This window comes from Chamaea fasciata, unplaced genomic scaffold (assembly GCF_029207755.1).
Source record: "Chamaea fasciata isolate MVZ Bird 193981 ecotype frontalis unplaced genomic scaffold, bChaFas1.0.hap1 SCAF_2, whole genome shotgun sequence".
NCBI lineage: Eukaryota > Metazoa > Chordata > Aves > Passeriformes > Sylviidae > Chamaea > Chamaea fasciata.
Genome location: NW_027094087.1, coordinates 53,681,517 through 53,700,520, shown reverse-complemented (window position 1 = coordinate 53,700,520; position 19,004 = coordinate 53,681,517). Strand labels below are relative to the sequence as shown.

The window sequence follows — 19,004 nt, the reverse complement described above, 5'->3', positions numbered from 1 at the left end:
ATGTAGGCTTGTAATTTTGGTCTCTGGAAATAGATATGTGTTAGTAGGCTAAGCTGCCGTGTTGAAGTCATGCAGTGCTAAAATCTTCAATGGAGGTAATCCCTTCTGGTTTTTTGACAGATCCATTTTTACCAAAAATCTTTTGGCATGAAAAAAAAGTGAAACTCTGCCACTAGGAGTTTGTGCCTCCAGACAGCAAAACACTGACTGAGCAACTGGAAAAATATGCAGGCTCCTTCACCTAGGTTGCCTGGGAGACCTGGTATCTCACCCAGTTCTCCTGTACAGGGTGTGTGCTACACAGTCTCCTTGACTGGCAGCCCCAGCATATAGTGCTCAGCCCATAAGGGCACTTGAACTAGCCTATAGGAAACTTTGAAAAGGTGAAGGAGAATCTAAATTTTTGCTTCTATTAACCTGGAGTACTTACTTCAGACCCAAAATCTGGCTTCTTCACACATTTGGGGCCCTCCCCTGTGGGCAGTACCCCTGTGCACGGCTGGAGGGCATGTGGTTTTATGAGCAAGGGGGAGGAATAGGATGAGTAACCCCCTCCTGCGTTTCTGTCTTGAAACTGGGCTGTTGTGGAGCCAGAAGTGCAAAAGGAAACAGAGACAGGATGGAGATTGCAGCCTGAAGGCATGGTTTGCACTCTGCTCTGTCCTCAGACGTCTATGCGTTTTATGGACTCAAAATTCAGAAACCGTCTAGGCTCTTAACTGTTAAATATGTGATATGCACGCAGCATCTTGTGATGAAAGTCTTTGATTCTTCATGATATTCTGAGATGTCTACTCCAGAATTACTGAAGTTTTTATTAGTAAGAAATGTAATAAACTCCCCTCGGAAGCTGAGTCATACAGCGAATGTTTCTAAAAAATTCCAAGCAGTCACTCCGGATCTAGCTCATCAGGTGCAGGGTGAGTTGGCAGCCAACCTCATTTATTCAAAGCCAGGCTAAAAGCAAAACATAGAATTACTTTATAAAAGGGAGGAAGCAGTACTCTCCAGAAAGCAGGGTGTTTAAGGAGGTGAATATGGGAAATTACCCAGGCAATGAAGATGTTCATATCACATGGTGAAATAGATGTTCTCAAAATATCTCAGGAAAATAAAATGTGATCAATGTCTTAACTTTTCTGCGTGTTTCAGTCTCCGATTCTGTATCTGAGAGCAGTCTGCCTATCAGTCTCAAAGTGATTATTGCCAAATGCCTTGTGATGGGAATGTCATCAGACTGCTACCGCAATGCCTAAATTAGTCTCTGCCAGTTGCAGATGAGATGCAGTCTGAGTTACTGGGGCATTGCCCAAGTGAAAACTAAGGCCAGAGCTGCCTTTTGCCAGTGGTCTCACTGGCTGAAGTGGCCTCAGTCCCTGATGCATATCATGTCTCTTTCCCAAGGGACTCTGTTCACAAAGATGCTCACAGGATGATTTCCACCCTGCTTTAGTCCATGTGACCTGGGTGAGAAGATTCATCCTGTTTCAAGTGTCTACAGTACCTGCCTCAACGACTGGGTGGGGTTAGAGAGCACCCAGGAGCCACTCTGCAGGCAGACCTTGGCAGACAGGGAAACAGCTGGAACTGCAAACAAAGTAGCCAGCACAACCACAGCTGGAAGAGGACACTTATCCATGGGCTTAGGTGCCAAAAGAGTTGACAAACAGTGGTTTGAAGAGGGTCCCAATTCATTGTTGTGCTGCACCTTGAAAATTCACCTCATGTGGGTCTCTATTGGGAAGTTTTTAAGCTGAATTTGCTCTGTCAACTCAAATGCAGACAAATGTCAAAAAAATCACCTTTTGTGCCCAGCTTGGAGACCAAAAGAGTTAGACTAGTTCTTCGCTAAGCTGGTTTTCTATGTCTTTTTTCAGCTCCACGCTAAAAAAGAGGACCCACAGAGCTGTTTGCGGGTCCAGAGATTTGTGAGTTCTGGTGACACAAGTCTTTGCAGCCACTGCACTTTACAACTATGACCCCACATGGAGGGCACACCCAAAGGACTATTTTGGCCGTTCTCAAGTTGACTTACAAATGGTAAATAGAGGAGAGATTACAATCTTTATTCAAAGCCCTTTGGGGTGTAGATAACTACAAGTGTGGGTGGCAAGAAGATTGGATTTTTTTGGAGACTCACCATCTGCTTTGCTAAGCAGCCGTGTGCGGACTCCTGACCTGCTGCCAATATGAAATACAGCACAGCAACCAGAAAGCACTTGGATGTGTCTGGTCCACCTGCACTTGCTGACAGCACATACAAGAACAGAAATAATCAAGCTTTTACACCTATAGTGTGTACAGAAACCTATTTCACAGCAGCAGTGGGCTCAGAGCACCCATCTGTGAAGTCAGCATTGCTCCACTAAGAAGTGAAACTTAAGGAGGTGTAAGGCATTCACTGCAGCCATTTGCTCATGGCCTAGCAGAGCTCTATCTGCTCCTATAAAAATTCAATGAAAATTAGTCCCTCAGCTTGTTAACTCAGCCTTGAATTACAAGTTGAATGAGATTATGCACCAAATCCCAGCAGCCTATTTACAATTTTGTTATTTATGTGTTTCCTGGGAAGTAAACAAAACCAAATATCCTCTCCTTAATTCCCAGAACATATTTCATGATTCATGCTAAGATTATTTGCACATTCCCACTAATATTTTGGGCAACTCTGACAAATGAGAGCACATATATAGAAGTGTGGGCCCAAACACAGAAATTCAGAACGCTTTTCCACATGTTGCTGTAAAGCCTCTTTCACTGGGTGAAAATAGTGAAAGACTGCCCCGTGATTGCTAGCACCACTCCTTGAGCGGAGAACATTTCTCTTTTAAGAATATGTAAGAACTTTTAATCAGGATTTACTTTCTTTACCCTGTTCATGGTTTTTCTTCGGCTTCTGCATTAGTGGCACTTGGTTTTTGCATCAAGTTTTTGTGGGTTTCCTTTCCATTAAAAATCCAGAAGTCTGTGAGCAACAGCAAGCAGAAGAAGGAAATACTGAACACACCAGAAGGACCTTGAGCTGAGGTAAGACAAGATTTGTCTACTTTCTCAGCTGTAGATAAAATGGTTGCAATGATTAAAATACAACATACTTTTCTTCCTCATTATTTGCAGTTAGGGTATTATTTGCCAGAAACATTGATAGTTGACCAAACTTCTCTATAACAAAACTGGTGTTGAGAAATTTCTTTGGCAGAAAAAAAGGGTAGATTTATGTAACTGGGATTGTTTGCCAGATGGAAGATAACAATGAAGTTGTGGATCTGATTAAGTGAGCCTTGTTTTTTAACTAGATGAAAAACATGTATTTGGCTTATGGTGAAATTTAAAAATAAAAGGTGTTAAATGTCAGACTCTTGGGGGTTTTTTTCATTATTGTGCATTTAGTGAGGTTAATAATATGCCATGCTTTGATGAATTTAGTGTTAATTCTAAATATTGCATTTTTTTTTCATTTATTCTTGGTAATCCTGCTCCTGAAACACAAAGTGAATATTAGCAATAAAGCCAATGAGAACTTTAAAAAAACATGAGAACTTCTGTTTTTCTTGGAAGTGCAGTAGCAAATGCAAGTGATCTCCTCTATAGCAGCAATATTATAATTGCCTTTCTATTTGGGTAACAAACAACAGACTCAGGTGTCTGGGGTCCTCTTCAGACAAAAGGTTACTGTGATAGATGCAAAGATCATCTTTTTTTTCCTGGCATACAAGAGGTTCTATATACTTATCACTTTACAGAGCCAAATTGTATATTTTGATGGAACAGCCTGACTTCCCTATTTAACTTAGCATATGGAGAACGTCTTATTAAAATGAAGTTGTTGTTTTGTCATTCCTCACGTTATAGTGAATGCAGTGTTTCAGAGCAGCAGATCTCAGATCAGCAGTTTGGAAATGGAGTTTATCTACACCTTTAGAGACAGTGGAGGTTTCATATTTTGCCCTTCAGCAGCAGCACCCCTCCACCATACATCTTCAAAATGACTGTGTCCTTCTGTCCAGGCATGGCACAGAAATCCATCCCATTCTCTGCTGAGATGCCGTTTGACTTGACTGACTGCACTCTGTATGAACAGGGGTAGCCCAGGGCTGCTGACTACTTCACTTGCCTCTCTCTGCACGTTCTCGAACTCCATAATCTTTGTTATGAATATAGAGACAAGAACTGTCCACTATGGGAATGCATCAAGATTTTATGCAAGGTGATATCCTACTTTATGGTGCCCCTCATTTTGCTGATAATTTTGGTTGCTTCTGCTGTTGTAGCCAGTGCAGAACCGACTTCAGCAAATGGTCAAGGATGCTAGTGCCAAGCGCCCTTTCCTGAATGCAACAGCCAGTTTAAAGTTCATGTAATTAGGCACGATTTAGATGATTTTTTCCCCAGCATGCTTCACCTTCTATTAAAATATACTAATTCTCATCTGCCACCCTTCCAGCATGGGATCTGGCAACACGGAGAACTGTCATCTCCAGACTGTTGATAGTGACGCTGGGTAAATCTAGTCTGAGTACCAAAACCTAGAGGACTCCATTGCTTATTTATTGAGTCCTCACTTTGCTTCCTACACATCAGCCAGCTTTCAACCCACAAAAGACTGTGCCTTCCAGCTCTCTGGCAACTTAGGTACTTAAGAAACCTTTGTTGCAGAGCTATGTTGAAGGCTTTGACAAATGCAACTCTATAAATGCACACATAACATAGAATCATAGAATGGTTTGGGTGGGAATGGATCTTAGAGATCATCTCATCCAAAGCCCTCTGCCATGGGCAGGGACACCTTCCACTGGACCAGGTTGCTAAAAGGCTCATCCAACCTGGCCTTGAACACTTCCAGGGATTCCATTCTCCCTTGCCCTATTGCTTCATGCTCTTATGAATAGTCCCTCTCAAGCTCCCTTTGTAGGGCCCCGTTAGGAACTGGAAGGTGCAATAGGGTCTCTCTAGGGTCTTCTCTGCTCCAGGATGAACAGCCCCAGCTTTCTCAGCCTGTCTTCACAGATGTGCTCCAGCCCTCTGGTCATCTCCATGATCCTGATCTGGGCCATCTCCAGCAGGTTCATGAAGTTCTTATGTCAAGGTTTCAGAGCTGAATGCAGTGCTCAGGTGGGGTGTCACAAGAGTGAAGTAGAGCAGAAAATCTCCTCCCTTGGCCATATATATGTATAAAATGACCAATAGGTCCCCTTCATCCATTGTCATCACAGCCCTTCAGTAGGTAAGCCAAACAGGATGCCTCTTTTCAGAAGACGTAAAGACTTCTGCTCAGCAGACTGGCATTTCAACGAGCTCAATGCCTCCGTTCTTAATGACAGATGCCCCAAAATGTCCCAGAGGAGGAAATTCGTCCTGGTGGACAGTAGCTCCCAGGACTGATGATGAGCTCATGGCCTTGAGCTGTCTTGTCAAGCCTTTCTGGTAAATGAGAGGTACACTGATGACACATTAGTCCCCTGGCACAGTGCCTGATTGCAATGGTGAGTTACATGCCTTGGCCAGCAGTCTCACAGTTGAGATCCTTTGGGATACTGATATGAGTGCCATCTGGTCTCACTTATTGGACTCTCACTTATCTGGTTGGTTTAGTACTTCCTGCCCACATCTGTTGAGTGGAGCTGGCTGCTCTGTCCTTTTTACTGCACCAGCCATGAAAATATCCCAGCATCGTTGGTTGGAGAGAGTGAATTCCCTGACTTTTCCTGCTATGAACTTGTTCCTAAAAGATCTTTTGCCATCAAATTCCCCAGTGCTTTTCAAGTGGTTTTTCTTCTTTCAGTAGGTTTACGAAACTTACTGGCAACCCAGAACATCCTTTACCAGAAGCTCTTCACTATTTTTTTTTTTTTTTTTTGTTTAATGCTCCTGGTTTTCTCTCCACGTTTGATCGGTCATAATACAGACTTTCCTGTTCTCCCCATTTTGACAAGTCTTCTGCTTTCCAAATGGAAGTCTTTTCCTTATGGTAGTCTTGGTAACTATTTGATAGACATTGGGCTCCATATTTCATAAAATTTTTTTTTGGAATGTAAGCTTGTTGAAATTTCTGTTTATTTTCAAAAACAGCCCCCAAATTTATGTAGGCTTCTTCCTTCTGGGACTGCTTCTCTCTCCCACAATGATGCCAAGCCCAGCTCTACAGTGATTAACAGCACACCAAAACCTGCTTGGACAAGGGCCTGTGCAGCACTAAAGATCAAATGGCATCTTGTAGAGGTACAATGCCAAGGTAGAATGGCATCTTATGTCGTGGATTTTTTTGCAGGACTAATTATTCTAGGAGTCAGGCAGCTGTTGTATATGGACATAACATCTCATCCTGCTGCAGCATTGTATCTTTATAAGGACACCCAAAACCTCCTCCCATTGCTATCTGCTTTAATCTTCCTACCCTCACTTAATGCTTTCTGGCTGTTGTCGTAATCATGGTAAGGAGTTCAGTAATGTATTCCTAGTACTATGTTTTTATTATTTGAGTCTGCTAACAAGAACCCTGTTGTGCTTCTCTTTAGCCACAATATTTTTACAGTTTTGCGAGTTATGTAGTCCCTCCTGCAAAGAGCCACTCCTCCACCCGAGCATCCTACAGTATCATTACCATAAAGCTGGTAGCATGGCAACACAGGCTCCTATTGATTATCCTCTCTCCTGCAGGTCTCTGAGATTTCCTTTGCGCCAGGGTTTTGGTCTAATGCCAAGCCTGATAGGTGCCCTGTCTCTTTTTCAGGTTTGGGATCGGTGCAGAATTGCATGTAAGATTTGGTTTTGATCAGACATTCAAAATAGCATATTGGATTTGTGGGCAGATGGATCCTGAGCTTAAAATATGACAGGTTTGAGGCATTTTTATTAGTTTAGTATCTCTTTCAATTAAACAAGTCTATTTTTACTTTTTCTCTATCAGCCCCCTACCTGTTTTGCACACCCATCCATTTGCTAAGAGTGTAAAATTCACTTTAGGCAAGGAATATCTGTCTGACATAATCTTACCTAAAATTGCACTCAACCCAGGCTAAGATAAAAGGAAAAATATATATTCATAATAAATATGTGTAATTTATAATATAGATGTATTTTTAAATGAAAGGTAAATATTTATTTATAAAATCCATTCTAATCAAGCTGTAAATATTTTTTAAAGATTTCACATACATGAAGAAAAGATAAAAACCCACCCAAACCCTATATCTAATCTACTTATGCAGCAATTATTTCAGAAAAGACTCCCTTTTTCTTTCTCAGCTGATCTTCTCTTTCTTATGCCAGGGAGATTGTCAGAGCCTCAGGACATGTGTCAGCTGCTTCTATTTGATATCTTCCATCAGTGAAACTCATATATAGAAAAAATATCTTGTTAGAGAATTTCTATCAGAGGAATCTTGCAGTACCCTTGAAGAGAGAATCCCATTTCGGTTTGTCCTTTTCTCTCCTTTTATTTTTCATAGGACTGTTAGGTCTTACTGCATATCTCCCTTCTTTTGGGGGACACAGAAAATTCCTATAGGTCCAGTCTCTCACCCTTAACCCATCCTGTTCGTTCCTGTCCCAGGACTTTTGCTGAAAATGAAGTTTATTGCCTGTCCTTGGATAGGTCGTATCTGTATATCTAAGAGCCATCTCCTAATCTTAGCTGGCTAATAACAGTTTCTGGATTCAAGGAAGGCTAAAATTCTCCCCTTATCCTCTGCGGTTGGTTGAGGTAGTCCCACGTGAAATATATCTTTCACTTCACTTTCCTTTCTGCATTGATCTGTATGTCCAGACACAGCTAACAGGAGTGTGTACATATGAAAGTTGCATGGGTCATTGTTGGCCCTTTATTGAGTGCAGGCACCAGGATGCTTTAAGAGCTCTCAGTTGACTGGTCTCCAGCTTCTTTCACTTGGACATCTCATAATAGCTTGAAACTTGTGTTTGAATAACTTGGAGAGGAGTCTGAGAACTGATTTTCTTGCCAGGGTTGAGGATACTGAATTTTCTCAATTGCATTTGCACTGTTCTACTTTTAGTCTTGGTCTAGCTGGAAAGAGAATTGAGGAGCATTTGTGCAGTTAGAGGAAAAAATAGCTTAAATGGTAGTTGTTAGCTAGATACCCTCGTATGAGAAGCCTGAGCAAAGTGCCCCTGTGCTTGTAGTGCTCTCCCCAAAAAACAGGGACCCAAGGGCTTTCCATCAACTGAATCTTCATTGCCCCAATCCCATCCTTCATCAGACAGCACTGGACACAAGCCATCACTCGTAGTGCTGAGCAGGGCTTGGAATTTGTCCACACTCCAAGTTCTTCAACCTCATTTGACTCCTCTGCCTCACAGCTTTCACACACATTGATGCTTGAAGGCAAGGTTGCTTGGACCACAAGAAAAGAGAGTCAGAAGGGCTCTTCCCTTTGCCATACCTCAGGCTGTAATGTTTCCCTGTAAAATGGGGGGATCATATTCAATCTGGAGAAAAGCTGGTCTTTGATCCCATACAGAAAATGTGTGTATCAGACAGTTGTTCTGTAAAGAAAGCCAAAACAATTAGAAGTCCTTTGATTGCAAAAGATTTGTCTTGAAGAAGAGTATCTTCTCCATCTCCTCTGTGAAGAAAGATGATCTCAAACAAGGAGGACATTAACTTTAGGAGCATGTGTTTAGTCAGTCCAGGGCTTGGCTGAGACCCAATATCCATGAAGAGCCCCATGGGAGCCCAGCCTGGGGCTGTGCATCCCATGCTTCCCATCTCAGTGGGGCCGGATAAAAAGACATCTGCTGTGGCACATCTGGTTGATATATTAAAGGACTTGGACAGACTCTGAGACACCTCCCTGGAGGTACCATGGCCTGCTCTGAATGTAGCTCAGGCTCCCACACCATGGCTTCAGTTTGCAAATTAGGTCCCATTTACAGCACACTGGGAATACCACACTGGGTAGCTGGGTGTTCAAAGAACCCAAATGTAAAGCCAAATTTATCCCCAAGGAGGCTCCACCTGTACAAATAGTTTCAAATTGTGAAGCCGGTGAAGTCCAGAATAAGAGATGGGATGTAGTCATATACTTGGGCACATTATCCCTCTCACTGGGGCAAAATTAAAAGCTTCTTTTTCCATGCATCTGGAAATGCCATGTAGTTGTGGTAAAAGGCTAAAAATTTCCATACCCCATCTTTAGAATATATTGGCAGATATGAAGAGAATTGCTCCCATTGTCAAACAAGAAACAATACTGACACCTCTCTTTGAAAATACTACTAGCTGCAGGACAGCAGAAAGAAGAAATCAAGAGTTCAGACGAGAAATAGACACTAATGAGAAAAAAAAAAACACCTATTATTTAGAGTGTTTTAGTAGTGATTGGGTTTGATTTGATTGAATTATAGTCTCACAGGAGGAAAAATGCCTCTCTCTGTGTACACAGCCCATTTTCTCAGAGGCTATTTTCATTAGGGCTGCAAATGTGGGCTGTCCTGGAAGCTGCAGCGTGTGTGGATGACTGACTGGTTCAGAACAGCTGAGCACAAGAGAGTTAAGAGAGTGGTACTTGAAGCAAAGGCCCCACAAAAAGAGACATAAAAAGCTACCAGGAATTAACAAGAAAGAAGAAATACTGTGCAAGGAGGAGGGAGTTAAAAAAGGAACCCTGCATAACTGGCATTGTGTTTGCATAGTGTTTAAGGTCAAAATGTCCTTAATTTTTACATGTATCAAAATACGTCTCGTATTGCTCAGGAAATACTGCCAAAAACATACCAGAAAAATTTCCCTGATTCCAAAAGGCAAATTCAGTTATTTTGGCCTTCCATCGTAATTTGAAATGCAGGCCTAGCAGTGGGCAGTGATTTCTTTCCTGATCAGGTTTTTATGTTTCCATGGCAGGTGACTGGGGACTCAAAACTTCCCTGCCACAAAATGGCTGACAGCAGGTTGGCTTGTTTTGCACAGCAAAGATCAGAGACTTGTCATTAAAACACACACATAGCACCTCTAAAAGGCAGCACTTTTACAGGCTGAGACAACAACCAGCTGCTGTAATACTGAAACTCATTAGACTTTACTTGGGGCTTTGTGTCTTGAGATGTGTATTTACTGGGACATCACAAGTAATTACTCATTAACAAACCCTTACTTCCCACTCCTGTCTGCATCTTGCAATTTCTGCTCTCAGTGAAATAGTCCCAAATAGCTGAACTCCCTGCCCTGCCTGTAACCCAGCACTCACACCACTTCTTTTCATTTTGGCAGAAAAATGGAAACACTGGCTCAGACTATGAATATTTCCAAGGTGGCACTAGATGGCAGCTTCACCAACAGCTCCTCCAATTGTTCAATTGACGGCTTCAAACAAGTAATTTATCCTATCATGTATGTCTCTATCTTTTTCCTTGGTGCTATTGGAAACGGCCTCTCCATTTATGTTTTCTTCCAGACTTCGCAAAGGACCTCAGTAAACATATATATGCAGAACTTGGCTATTTCAGACCTCATGTTTGTGAGCACTTTGCCCTTTCGGGCCTCATATTTCCTCTTGGGATCACGTTGGATATTTGGTGATATCCTCTGCAGGATCATGACTTACACCTTGTACATGAATATGTACTGCAGCATTTATTTCCTCACCGTGCTCAGCGTGGTCCGTTTCATAGCCATCGTCCACCCATTCAAACACAGAAAAGTGAACAGCACAAAGTATGCCAGGATAACCTGTGTGGCCATATGGATCTTTGTGCTGGCAGCTACCAGCCCTCTGTTAGACAAGGGAATTGCTGGCTATAGCAACCCGGTCAGATGTTTGGACCTCCACCCCTCCAGCAGGCAGAGGCTCCTCATGGTGAACAGCTTTGTCCTTGTAGTGGGCTTCATTCTGCCGTTCAGCACAATTGTGTTCTGCTATGTCTTTGCCATCAGAGTGCTGCTCAAGTCCAGGGCTCCGCAGAGCAGGAGGGCAATCTGTCACAGGAAGGCACTGTTAACCATTATCATCACTCTCATCCTCTCCCTCATCTGTTTCCTGCCATATCACATCCTGCGAACTGTCCACCTGATGTACAGCAGCTGCAGCCAGGCCAACCTGCACAAGGCGCTGGTGGTCACTCTCTGCCTCGCTGACATGAACAGCTGCCTTGATCCCTTTCTCTATTACTTTGCTGCTGAAAATTTCAAAGCAAAAATCAGAAGTTTGTGCTGCAGGTAGCTGGTGCAGAACTGCAAAGCTATAGACATACAGTTCCTGATGGGATCTCTAGACTGGGCTCATACTGTTCAATGACAGAGGCTGTGTGCGGTTGGCCAGCCTGCAGCTCTGCTGCTCACTGTCAGGCATCTCTGGAGCAGAAGTCTCTGAGAGAGAGCTCTTTGTGGGTGACCAAAACTGAGTCAGCATGATCAGAGGTCAGGTGGCTGGTAATGATCCCTTGTTGTCTTCTGTTTAGCAAGGTAGAGATACCTCTGTTGTTCACCCTCCCCAGGACAAGGCACTGAAAGGAATTCACCTTCCTGCTGGAGTCCCTTTATTTTATTTCACAATACTGAGTGACTCGAAAAGGAAACTGCTCACCTGACCACTTCAGTGTCTGTGCCTGACCCTCTCAGCGTTCCATTTCCCTGCATGTGCAGGCATTCAGACGCTGTGATTCCCTGCACATACACAGTACCCTGCCAGTTCCCCTTGCAAACACTGGCAAAGGGGTTGCACATTAAAGGAATGTAAAGCATCACTGATGCTTTCTACTTAGGCTGACTTAAAAAGCAGGAAGAGAGGCAAACAAGACTCTGCACTGGCTCAGGCTGCTCAGAAGTCTAAATTTTCCACTCTGAGCCAGTCATCAAGGTATTCTGCTAAACATTTCATGGGTTGCCAAGTGAGAGAATGATTTCAAGCGAGTGGCATCATCATGGAGTGTTGTGAGTAAGATGACTGCTGGCAGTGAGGGCAGGATGCGGGCGCCCGGAGCACTGGGCTGCATCCTGCAGCTCTTCATGTGGTGTCAATTCCTTCAAGGTCATTGCAACACTTTGTTTTTAAGCCCAGTGTTTCCAGTGCTTTTCACAAAGCTGAGGCTAAGCAGTTCCATTACCCTGCGGGGATCCAAAGACAAACTTTAAAAATTATTTTGGTCCAAAAAGGTAGCTAGGGAGTGGTTTCCTCTGTACAGGTCAACCAGTCTGACACCAAACTGCTGCCAAAGGCATTCCTAATCCCTCATTTTCAGTCTCCTCTGAGGAGGAAAGTGAACCCTTTTTTCATATGATTAACTTCCTGTTGGTTTGAATTTCCTACATCAAACGTGAAAGAATGCAATGGGGAAGCACTAGCCCAGGTACAGGAGGAAAGATGTGCAGCAGGGAAGGTGGAGAAGAGCCTTTTTAGAAAGCAATGGGAATCTACTCCTATGTTTACTTTGGAAAATTTCATCAAATGGCTAGCTGTATTTGTAAATCTCTGAATATTTTCTAAAATATGTTTTCTAAAAATCATACCTAAGTGAAAACAGGCTCCAAAGTCAGTTAGACCATATTTATATTTTGGGTTTAATTACCTCATCTTTTACTAAAAACAGACAAGAAGTTTAGTCATATTTTCCAAGAAAGCAGCTGGGATTATATGAAAACTAACAAAAATGTTGAAAGCCTTCCCTCACCATGAAATTCAACCAAAGAAAGGTTTCTCCCTGTGAAGAAACTTCTCAGTGCTCTGAACTTTTTATGGATAAAGAAGTTCATAAACTAAATGTTATTGCTCCCAAACAAAAATAACAGCAACAAGCTATTTTTAGTTCTGTCTGAAATATGCAGAAAACTAATCTTTGCTGGTCAGGTAGAAAAGTGCTTGGCAAATCACTGGGAAAGACACTTTTTTTTCTTGGCTATCTAAGGGTTATGTTCAATCTATTTCAGTCACTTGAAGCTGCCTTTGATGTAAACACAGATTTTTATCAAAAGTCTTCACTAAAGTTCATGCTCCAAATCCTTATTTCAATAATGCAGCAGCATAATTGAGAGCTGACCTAATGATGCCATGTGAACTCCTTGATCCCATGCTGTTGATGAAAAAGGGAATATTAGCAGTGGTTTGCAATGGGGATATGATTGAGATGGTAACTGTGCAGATATAGCGGGCACATAATTGGAAGGAAGGGGCAAACTCTTTTTCTGTGGTTTTCACCTGTCAGGAGTAGACCTGAGCAGCAACTAATGACAAGCTTGAAGCCTCTCATGAGACACCACCCACTTCAAACACTGCAAGAGAATGCAAAAAATTAGCCCAGTCTAAATTCACTAACATGCTTCTGTCTGTATCTGTCCAGTGCATCCGATTATCAGGTAATTTTGCATTTAGAGGATGTATGAATCTCACTTGTGAAGTCACTTTTTTTTTGTATTGACCACGCTACAACTTTGTTGGCAAATGAATTAACTGTCAGACCTGTGTTTTAATAAACTAGATTTACTTGTGGCTGAAGGTATGTTTTTTATTGATCGCACGTCTAACAAGGGATCTCCTCTGAGTGCAGGGGAGAAGGAACAAGAAACAGATACTGAGCTTCCCTAAGTGGGCCATTATTTCACAAGACTGAAATGTCCTTGGAGGTGTGAGAACATCCTGCTGCCTTATTCACTTTACTGACGAAATAGTGGGGAACATGAGTCAAAATCTGAGGTGCAGATAAAGTAATAGAAATTTTAGATTATGATTTACTTATGAAAGGATTCAAGACCATCCTTGTTAGGGATCTTCTCATGAAGTTTCAACAACACTTGTATAACATGCCACATTCTCGTTTACTGCCTTTTCTCCATTTACTGCTCTTGCATGTCTCTACTCACAGAGCTGAAGATTAGGGTTCTTCACTTCACTATCATAGTAAAAAATGTAGTTAAAAAAGCACCAACGTATCTATTCTAAAAAATAAAGCTCCTGACAGTTAAATTGTTAGCAATGCCTCTAGGTCCCTCAAGGGACCACATTCCCCTTAAAAAGTACTTTGATATGTTTCCTCTAATTTCCAGGAGGCAGAATCTAAGAATAGCTATGTGCATAGAAAGTTAAAGCAACAGTAAACTTGTGAGCTTGAAGGAGACATAAGAAGACGAAATGAAGTCTTTAAGTGACTGGGACCCTTAAGCAGCAGCAAATGATCTACTTTCATATGCACGATTTCCTGTCATTCAGGGAACCCCTGGTACTTCTAGGCAAAGTTAATTTTTCTGTTCAGAGCTATGCTAGAGTCATAGAGAGACAGCAGAAGGAAATGCCAAAATATTCTCTCTTCACAAAATATGCCACTCTTCACCTCAGCTTTTAAGCCCATTGGAGTGGTGTCACAGTGACCAGGGGAGCATTTCATGACTGTGATCCTCCCCCTCTACTCCGCTCTCATGAGATCCTTCCAAGAGAGCTCTGTCCAACTCTGGGACCTCCAACACAAGAAAGACTTGGACCTGTTGGATTGAGTCCAGAGAAGGGCCATGAAGATGGTCAGAGGGCTGGAGCACCTCTCCCGTGAAGACTGAAGGCTGAGAGAGTTGGGGGTATTTCAGTCTGGAGAAAAAAAGGCTCCAGGGAGACCTTATTGCACCTTCCAGTACCTTAAGGAGGTTACAGAAGAGCTGGAAAGGGCCTTTTGACAATGCAGTGATAGGACAAGGGGAAAAGGCTTGAAACTGAAAGAGGGTAGGTTTAGATTAGAAATTAAGAGGAAATCCTTTACTGTGAGGGTGGTGAGGCACTGGAACAGGTTGCCCAAAGAAGTTGCGTATGCTCCACCCTTACAAGTGTTCAAAGCCTGGTTGGATGGGGCTTTGAGCACACTGATCTAATGAAATGTATCCCTGACCACAGTAGGGAGATTGAAACTAAATGATCTCTAAGGTCCCAAACCATTCTATCATTCTATGATTTTATTTTATTTATTTTAATCAATTCATTATCCCACTAATTTTCATGATCCATCCTTTGCCTTCAACATACATCCTGTCACCATAGCTTATATTTTGCTTTGATTCCTAAGTGTGTTGGGAGAAAGGGGTGCAGATTTTGCTGATGAGCATCTCCTTCTGAGGTGCCTATTCCTTTATGCTACAACAGCACGCTGTGCTGGCAGCAGAGCAGGCATCAGATTTTTTTCCCCATCTTAGAGCTGTTGACATTTCTCTTGGTCCTTTGGGATGGGCAACATAGAAATGATCTGCTGCTGATAGGAGTGGAAATAAGATCTAGCCAAAACAACCAAGTGTAATCACAGTCAAGAGCAGTCAGATGCTGTTTCAACAGTCATTCCATCCCTGGGCTAGTGTTTTTAATTCCTGCATTGTATCTGAGGCAGTTTAAATGATGGCCTATTTAAAAGACAGTATAAATGATGTGCAAGCACAGATTTCCTGAGAGAGTCCAGTATTGTTCAAGGTGCTTCTGCTTCCTGGCCAGCATGGAGCATGACTTCCCAGGCACTATGACTGTCCCAATAGCCTTTGCAGCCCTCTCACATGTTGTGCTGTGTATATACAGGAACCTTCCTGGACATCTGCAAAGACAAGCAGTATATTTAATTGCATTCAGCTGATGTTATGTAGCTACATCTGTTCATCCTCCAGTCAACAGTTTAAGGAGGCCAAAGAACTTATGTAACTTTCTTTGTCCCAGTTTCCCTTTCTGCCTTTCAGAAAAACTGGCCAGAATTCCACCACTACTTCTCCTTTTGGTTTTACAGCTGAAAGGATGAAGCTGCCTAACACAGGGACCTGGTCACACAAGTCACATTCCTGTTCACAGGAGCAAAATGTGAGCCTTTACTTCTGAACCTGAGAAATAAAGCTCTGGACCTTGGTCCACCTCTCATACTGTGTCACTCTAAGTTGGAATGCTCAGAGAGGTGGCTGGCAGGTTTGCTGGCCATGTTTGCTGTCTGCATTTCCAGATACTGAGATGCTGAACATGTTAACAGTTGGATGATATTATGTCTTCTGAGCAGCCACGGCAGATGCAACTGGGGATGATTCACTCAGCGTTTGAGCTGTGTTTCATTACAAAAATTTTGGCAAAGGAACCCCTGAAGGGGGGATCTTTGCTCTCTGCAGGTTTTTCTTACATTATCACCAGTTTTCAGTTCTGGAGGCAAGGAGCCTGTCTCTGGCAGGGCCAGCTGCAGAACCCTTCTGATGTCCAGCCCAAAAAGCCTTCCATAACAGATAAATACCTTCTTGTGTTTAGTTTCTCCTTGCAAACAGTCTCTCACCAGAGTTTCAGGATGTTTGAGGATGTTTTGCTCATTGGTGAGATACTCCTTACATCCTGTAAGTTAATTTTTTTTGGCAACTACGAGGACAAACAATCCAGAAAGAATGAGCCATCATACATCTTCTGAACTTTCTTACTGCAGCTGGAGCAATCTCTTCTGGTGGTCCCTCACCATTAAAAAAGAAAATGTAAACACTGATAATGATTGAGGATATGCTGAAAAAACAGTGCTCTCAGGTAGGTTTCTTTTTTTTCTTTTCCTAATTTTGAATCTCACTCACCTAATCACTGAAGACACTGAAGCTTGTAGAATTTCCCTGGTAAAGCTGCTACCAGCAGCACAGGCATACCTGGATCCTCCAGAAGTGGAAGTGGTGCGTGGAGTACCCAGCTCAGTGCTGCTACCCCAGCTTTTCACAGGCACACAGTCACTGGGGCAGTCTGTGGAGCTGGGCAGAAGAATGCCCTGGAGGTTCACAAACCTGTGGCCAGCCAGGTTTGTGAACCTTCCTATTGCCTGGGAACAGTCCAGATACACCTGACTCCGCACCAGCACAAACCCAGCCCTTCCTGCACCTGTGTGCCCTGGTTGCCATGGAAAGGAAAACCAGGTGCAGAGACCAGATGAGAAGGACATGCTCCAGCAGGTCTCCAGCATGCATGACACACCCAAGTGATGTGTCTGGCCTTACCACCTCCACTGACTTGTTAGTGCCAGGTGCAATTGCAGATTGGCCGCTTCCCAGTTCCTCTCCTTCCAAATTCCTAATGGCATCTAGGTACGCCTGAGCTAGCTGAGCTATGTAGGTAAAAGTTGCCCTGGGAAATATAAGAGTAGATGGGCATATGGCCCAGTTGGGAATTGCATAGGAGAACATGTTACCCCATTCTCAGAGGAACAGGGCATTCAAGCCAACACCCAAAGACAGAGGAGCTGATGGCCACCTTCAGAACCATCTCTCATTGTGACATTTACTGTCAGGGTGATCCCAGAGCAAGTAGCAGCCCATCCTCTCACAGGGAGAATCAACATGCTTGCAAGGAGATCTGATTCAAAATCAGCAAAGTTCAGTAGCACAAGAGGACATGACATGGGCATCCTGGCAATGGGGAGAAGAACATATTCTTTGGGTTGTGCTGTGGGAGAGAAAAAATATGGAAATGCTGCATGTGCTTCAGACACCAGTTCCAATGATGCACTTTGCACCATCAAGGGTCAAAACATTCTTATTACTTAAAAGTGTTATTGCTGTCTCCCCACATATTATCTTGGGATTATCCAAAGCTATGAAAAAAAAATCAGGCCCTCAAAGCCACCATCCACCACAGAGATGTCCCTTGGCTTTAATCCAAGGCACTGCAAATGCCCATGGGTGGAGCTACTTTTAACCCATCATCAACAGAGCTGACACCATGGTCACCAGCTTGCTGAGGCAAAGATAGAGCACATCTAAAGAAGCCTTTCCCAACACCGCTACCAAAATAATGCCTTCTTTTCCCTGAATAAGCCATCAGTAACAGCTTTTAAAAGCCACAGGATCTCTTACTGAAAATCCTTAGGCAACTGTGCTCTTTTAAGACATCTTCTAGAGCAAGACTGCACACAGGACTACCCACTCAACCAAGCTAGCAAGATCAATTCAGAGAAACCCACAGATAAAAGGAAGCCACCAAACCAAAATACCTCCTCTCCTTTGCCTCTCCTGGTCTAGTACACCTTGCTGTTTCCACCCTTACAGTCTTTACCTCATCTAAGGACAGGGCCCACGTGGGTAAGGTAGCTTTGGAGATAGTTCAATATGTTGACAGAGATTTGTACCTGATCAGAAGAGAAGGGGCAATGACTGCAACCATTCCAGAGCTGCTTGGCCATCAAGAATACCCTGACACCTGCCCATCTTTCCTGTCCTCCTCTCCACTCAGATATATGACAGCTTTCTTACCTTGAAAGTCCAATGAGCAGAGAATCAGAGGGAAAATATTGACCTGAGCATGACTACGACTGACTCAGATGCATTTTTCATTGGGAACCTGGGTCACTTAGCAAAGAGAAATCAACAGTCAGGGCATGAATGCCAGAGACTTTCTCAGAAAGCTGCAAAAATCAAGGGACTTATGAAACCTCTGTGAGGAATACTATTTATAGTATATCTATACTATACATATTTCCAGGAATCGGGAGGAACTGTTGACTCCCTTGAAGGTAAAGAAACCCTGCAGAAACGTCTTGACAAATTAGAGGGCTGGGCAATCACCAACTGCATGAAGTTTGACAAAGACAAGTGCCGGATACTGCACCTAGGGAGAGGCAGACCTGGATGCATGGACAGACTTGGGAATGAGAGTCTGGAAAGCAGCACCTTAGGAGAGGACCTGGGTGTTCTGATCAGTGGCAGGTTGAACATGAGTCAGCAGTGCCCTGGAAGCCAGGAGGGACAACCCTGTCCTGGGGTACATCAGGCACAGCATCACCAGCCGGGCAAGGGAGGGGACTGTCTCCTCTGCTCTGAGCTGGAGCAGCCTCACCTCAAGTGCTGAGGGCAGTTCTGGGTGCCACAATGTAAGAAAGACAGGGAGCTATTAGAGCATCCAAAGGACGACTACAAATGTGGTGATGGGCCTTTGCGAGGAAGCCATGTGAGGAGCAGCTGAGGTCACTTGGTCTGTTCAGCCTGGAGAAGACTGAGGAGAGACCACACTGCAGTTAAAACTTCCTTGTGAGGGAAAGAGGAGGGGCAGGCACTGACCTCTTCGCTTCTGTGACCAATGACAGGAACTAAGGGGATG

General features: G+C 43.3%; 1 protein-coding gene across 1 annotated transcript; it reads left to right on the top strand.

Moving 5' to 3' along the window:
* The first annotated feature begins 2,815 nt into the window (after positions 1-2,815).
* CYSLTR2 (cysteinyl leukotriene receptor 2) lies at positions 2,816-11,174 on the top strand. The gene is made up of 2 exons (XM_066177449.1): positions 2,816-3,027; positions 10,226-11,174. Exon 2 carries the CDS (start codon positions 10,230-10,232, stop codon positions 11,172-11,174), a length of 945 nt encoding a protein of 314 aa, XP_066033546.1. The 5' UTR covers positions 2,816-3,027; positions 10,226-10,229.
* The last annotated feature ends 7,830 nt before the right edge of the window (positions 11,175-19,004 follow it).